This window comes from Colobus angolensis, unplaced genomic scaffold (assembly GCF_000951035.1).
Source record: "Colobus angolensis palliatus isolate OR3802 unplaced genomic scaffold, Cang.pa_1.0 Scaffold196, whole genome shotgun sequence".
NCBI classification, from domain to species: Eukaryota; Metazoa; Chordata; class Mammalia; order Primates; family Cercopithecidae; genus Colobus; species Colobus angolensis.
Window position 1 is genome coordinate 7,988,485 of NW_012115110.1, and position 5,802 is coordinate 7,994,286.

General features: G+C 50.7%; 1 protein-coding gene across 2 annotated transcripts in view; it reads left to right on the forward strand.

Annotated features, from left to right (window-relative positions):
- Positions 1 to 5,576, forward strand: part of ROPN1L (rhophilin associated tail protein 1-like) — a 25,019-nt gene extending 19,443 nt beyond the window's left edge. For both annotated transcript variants that reach the window (XM_011940980.1, XM_011940979.1), the window contains 2 exons: positions 1,454 to 1,629; positions 5,398 to 5,576. In XM_011940980.1, the coding sequence (XP_011796370.1) occupies positions 1,454 to 1,629; positions 5,398 to 5,497 (276 nt within the window). In that variant the 3' untranslated portion in view covers positions 5,498 to 5,576. The remainder of the gene's footprint in view (positions 1 to 1,453; positions 1,630 to 5,397) is intronic.
- Positions 5,577 to 5,802: the final 226 nt, after the last annotated feature.

Here is a 5,802-nt window from a genome sequence, read left to right on the forward strand (position 1 = left end):
AAAAAAAAAAAAGAAAATGTCACCCTCCATCCCGGCACTGCCTGCCTGCTGCTCCAGGCATGCCCCCTTCCAGAGCACCCTAGAATCCAGGTGTTGTGGCTTTCCCACTCACCTGTGATCTCCACCTGAGCAGGGGTTAGTCATCTGTTCACTGCTACATCCTGGTGTGTAACAGGCACTTGGCAAATGTGGAGGGAATGAAGGGCTGTTGCCATGTGTGTGTGTTGGCGAGGGGGGTACATTTAAGCAGCCACCCATGTGAGCTCACCTTCATCAGTAGGCAGCGTGACCATCCAGGCAGGTACGAGATGGCCACTCTGGCAAGGACGGGCTTCACAGAAGGGACTCGAGGTGGGGACTGAGGGGAGGGTCCCGTAGGCCAGCTGCGGAATTTGGACACCTGCCCCTCAGCTTACCCTGGCCAGGGTGTTGAAGGCTGCAGGTCATGATGTCTTGGTGCAGAAGGAGAAAAGGAGACCTGGGCTATGTATTTTCTTTTGAAAAGATAGTAATCTTATGTTACAAGGTTTCCCCCACCTCCTTCAAACAAACACACACACAAACAGCTCCTGTTTTTTCAACAAGGATGAACTGAACAAGTTGGAGGTGGGAGGCCATGGGCTGGCCCCGGGGGGCCGTGGTGCCCAAGCCCTGCAGCTCCAGCACCACGAAGGCTCTGGTCTTATGAAGATGACCTTGGCCTGTTAGCTGCCCCAACCAGGGCCGTGGCTGGGAAGGCAGGTGCTGAAAGCGTCTGCCGTGTGGAGGCAGGAAGGTTGCGCAGAGGATGGGCCTTTCCTCTGAAAGCGGAGGGTGGGCTGCTGTCTGAGATGAGCCCAGCAGTTTGGAAGAGTGTGAGGGAGATGAATGGTTTGCAGGGAGGAAGTCCAGGTGTTGTCCCGGGGCTAAGACAGAGCCCAGAGCCTTCTGTGTGAACAGGGATGGAGCCGGGACAGAGCCCTCCCTTCTGCCTGGTGGGCATCAGCAGACACCCAGGGCCTCCTTGTAGGCATGCAGGCCGTTGGCTGCCAGCCCTGCCCTCTGCAGGCAGCACCTCTGGCTGGTGGCAGAGTGTATTCAGCCCCTGGGCACATCCCCGGGTGTGTCTCTGGGCCCAGCTGGGCGGCTGCACAGTTCTGCATTAGCTTAGGAAGTTGGTTTTAAAGACATTGATGCTTCCTTTTGTCTGTAACAGTCATTTCTATTTGAATAGAAAATAAGATCTGTGAATCAGAATTCTTTCCTGGTCAATTGCACTCCATTCAAACCTTTCCTTTTGATTTTTCATTATGGCAATTGTACATTCCCCTAGTTCTCAGTTCAGATGGAGAGCGCACTTTTTGGAGAATTTCTGTCAAATATGCTAGAGTGTTGATTCTGCTGGTGCCCGTTTTCAATGTGAGTGATGCCAGGAGTAACTGTTTTTCTCCTCACTTGGCTGTGGTGCTCCTAGTCCTTGAACACTGCGCTGAAGCACCTGTGTGAGATCCTCACGGACGATCCGGAGGGCGGGCCCGCTCGCATCCCCTTCAAGACGTTTTCCTATGTCTACCGCTACTTGGCCAAATTAGACTCAGACGTGTCTCCCTCGGAGACGGAATCCTACCTTGCCTCTCTAAAGGAAAATATGTAAGTATGCATACTCTCTAGGATTCAGGTATGTTGACGATGGGAGAATTTCCTGTTTCACTTCCCCCTTGAAGGGAAAAACTCAGTTTTTCCTTTGCTCTCACATCACAACAAGAATCAACACAGAAGACTGCTATGACCAAATGTGTGGAGGTTCTTCCTCACCAAAAAGCAAGCAAGCAGTCCTGCAGCAGACACCAGCTCTGCTCCTGTCTACCTGGAGATAGTGTGAGATCCCACAGGTTGAGGGCTCCGTCCCCGAGACTGCCCCCACCCAGCCGCATTTCTGATGCTAGTTGCAAGCCCCAGGTTATTTTGCCTGTGCTTCTGACTGACTGGCTATCAATCAGGGTTCCCACAACCCCTCCTCGGGTCAATTAATTCGCTAGAATGGCTCACAGAACTCAGGGAAACACTCATGTTTACTAGTTTATTAAAGGATATTTTAAAGGCTACCAACAGTCAGAGGAAGACAGACACAGAGGTCTGGAAGGGTCTGGAGCATGGCGGCTTGTGCCCCCATGGAGTTGGGGTACGTCCCCTCCCTGCCCGCGAATGAGCTCCTGTTGGCCTTCCTGTTGGTCTCGATGTGTTTAGCTACCGGGAAACTTTCTAAGCCCTGTCCTTTTAGGGTTTTTTTGTTTGTTTGTTTGTTTGTTTTTTCTGGAAGCTTCATGATTGATTAAACCTTGAAGGCCATTAGTGGTTACCTAAGCCATCAGCCCCTCTCCCCACCTCCAAGGTTGGCTGGGCTGCAAGTCCCGCCCCCCTAATCCTGCCTTGGGTTCTCCGGTGACCAACCCCATCCTGAAGCTATGTGAGCCGTCAGCCAATCATGAGCGTGAAGAAAGAACTCACTTTGGAGATTCCACAGATTTTAGGAGTTGTATGCCAGGAGGCGGGGTTGAAGACCAAATATATATTTCACAATATCACGTCCCTGGTCTGCAATCACTTTGTCCCAGCAAATCCCGTGTTTGGCACAAGGTTTAGGCACACCTGACAGTATTCAGATTGTGCGTAAGTGGAGCTGCAGATCAAAGGCCATCAGCGAAAGCAGGCAGCACCTCAGAAGGGAGCCGACCTCTCCCTCTCCCGTGGCTCCCACCCATGTGCGCTGAGGCTCAGGTTTCTTTAGACTTCAGAGGGAGAGAATGTATCCTTTCATTAAGACTCGTTTATCCCAAATCTATCCTGATTCCTATGTACAGCATGTCAGGTGGTATTAAATTGTAGCATGTTAAAAAGCGAGATAGAGGCTGGGCACGGTGGCTCATGCCTGTAATCCCAGCATTTTGGGAGGCTGAGGCGGGTGGATCACTTGAGATCAGGAGTTTGAGACTAGCCTGGCCATCATGGCAAAACTCCATCTCTACTAAAAAAACCAAAAAATTAGCCAGGTGTGGTTGTGGGTGCCTGTAATCCCAGCTACTCAGGAGGCTGAGGCAAGAGAATCTTTTGAGCCCTGGGGGCAGAGGTTGCAGTGAACCAAGATTGTGTCATTGCACTTCAGCCTGGGCAACAAGATTGAAACTCCATCTCAAATAATAATAATAATTTAAAAAGTGAGATAGAATTCATTTCTCCACAATGAAATGTAGACATGGATTACTGCTGGTGGACTGCCTGATGGTAGTGCCACGGACACAGGATCATTTGCAGAAACTTGAGGATGTCACTGACATAAGTCACGCAATTCTCACTCCGACGAACTTGCTATATGACCCTGACACATTGCATGGTGTATTGTATTTGCACCAGGCTGCCTTAAGGGTGGTTCTGCTCTGCAGCATGACTTGGAGCTGACATTTGAATATATTGTCCAGTGTTCTGATCACCTGCAACATTTTTTAACAGGATGAATGAATCCTCCCTTTAAAGACAAGATGCAGAGTAAAAAGGAACAAAACTCTTGGGTCCTGCGGAAGTTCTCATCTGTTCATTCCTTAAACCACCATCGGATGCTGACTCTGCACCCTGCACTACCTATGGGGAGGCAGAGAAAGCAGCCCGGGGCCGGTGGGGTGTGCGGAGGCGGTGGTGACAACCGAAGGGCAGGGCCCAGGGAGCTGTGGTGCTGCAGAGTAAGCCTGGTTAACAGAAGAAAGGGCCTTCAAGGTGCAAGGGCAGGAAAGGGCCCAGCTCCTCCAGGCTCCAGCCCCAAGGGAGTTGGAGCCCCTGAGGTCTTCCCACACTTCCCCTTGGGACCACTGCCCCCCAAGTGCTGGTTGTGGGTTGCCCCTGAGCCCCACACCTCTCATCTCGAATTGCCCACAGTACAGTTTACTGAGCACCTGCTCTGTGCCGGGCACTGGCGCGGGTGCCAGGGATGAAGGCAATGAGCAGGTCATGCCCTGACCCCTGGAGTTTTGCCCCGTGAAGCAGACAGACATCAGACAAGCAGATTTTAAGACAGCAGGTCATGCTAAGTGCGGAGAGGACAGTAAGCCAGGGACAGGGCCGCCTTCTGGCACAGCACATACCCTTGCTTGCCTCAGCCTCCTGAGAAGCCTCCTGGCCTGTCATCACACCCAGACTCTTGTCCTCTCCTCCCACCCTTTCTAACCAGCCATGGTGCCACCTAGGATGCAGGCTGCGGCACCAGGAGCTGGTACTCTATGATCCGCCAGCCTTCGCCTCCCTTCCTGCCCCAGTGTAACCTGCATCCTGCGCCCTGCCCCACCTGTCCCAGCCCTCCTCATCTCCTTGTCCCTTCCACACCGTTTCCTCTCCTTTCTTCAAACTAACATCCCCTCTGGGATACCCACCATGGGCTGAGCCTCTGGACTCCATGGTCCCCCTTTTTCCTCTTTCCTCTGTCATCCACTGTCACTCCAACCCTCCTGTCCTCATGGAATATGGCAGCTCCCAAGCTGTCCCTTCTCTCCACCTTATTCTTGACACCGTCCTGGCTGGTGTCTGCAGTCACACGGATGACCCGGCACTTTGTCCCCAGCTCTCCTCCTGATGCCCACAGCCTCTGCTTCTGCACCGCCATCCGGATCATGCCGGGCCCCTTTTCCTGCCCTATCTGCTCACCTCTTCTCTTCTCTTGTGCTCTCTGACCCGGCTACTCCACCTGATGGAGGCGCCTGGGACACGGGTGGTCCCATCTCATTCCAAGTCCATGTCCCCAGCCTCCAAAGAACTGGGACCCTGTGCAGCAGCCCCTTCTCCCACCACTTTCCTGAGACCGCCAGTCAAGAAAAAAGAAAAACCTATGCGTATAGTACCCATCTTTTCACCTAGAAATAAAGGTACATTTATTATACGTTTTGGTACATTTTACACAAGAAAATAGAATGCTTTATTTTTGGAGACAAGAATTACTGATGAGCAACCATAAATAGGTTTTTAAAGTAGACCTTTTTTTTTTTTTTTTTTTTTTTTTTGAGGGGGTCTTGCTCTGTCACTCAGGCTGGAGTGCAGTGTCACAATCTTGGCTCACTGCAAGCTCCACCTCCCAGGTTCACGCCATTCTCCTGCCTCAGCCTCCCAAGTAGCTGGGACTACAGGCGCCCGTCACCACGCCCGGCTAATTTTTTGTATTTTTAGTAGAGACGGAGTTTCACCGTGTTAGCCAGGATGTTCTCAATCTCCTGACCTCATGATCTGCCTACCTCGGCCTCCCAAAGCGCTGGGATTACAGGCGTGAGCCACTGCACCCGGCCAAAGTAGACCTTTTAAATTATATTGCGTTTTATAAAAATGTTACTAAGTATACGATGAGAAATTACTTATAAGCATCTTTATCTGTTTCCAATTTAGAGACACCAGGAGGAACGGCATGATAGGACTTTCAGATTTCTTCTTTCCAAAGAGGAAACTCTTAGAAAACCTTGAAAACCCTGAAGATGTAGGCCATTAATACAGAGAAGAATACATTTTAGTGTCAAAATAGTGCTCTTTAAAATTCTGGCACCAAATACAACTTATCCTGAATCACATACATGTGTAGTGTGTTTCTCCTCATGGGAATTTAGTGTGACAGTGCTTCATGGGGTCTGTTTCATGATTGCTCTTCACTGTGCCTTTTAAGGACCTGAAGTATAAGAAATTGTTAACAGTAAAATAATCTCTTTTAGTAAAATAATCTATTTGGTGACTGCAGAGTTGGAAGTGGGGCTGGGCAGTTTTAAAAGTGGCCTTTTGGCTGGGCACCGTGGTTCAGGC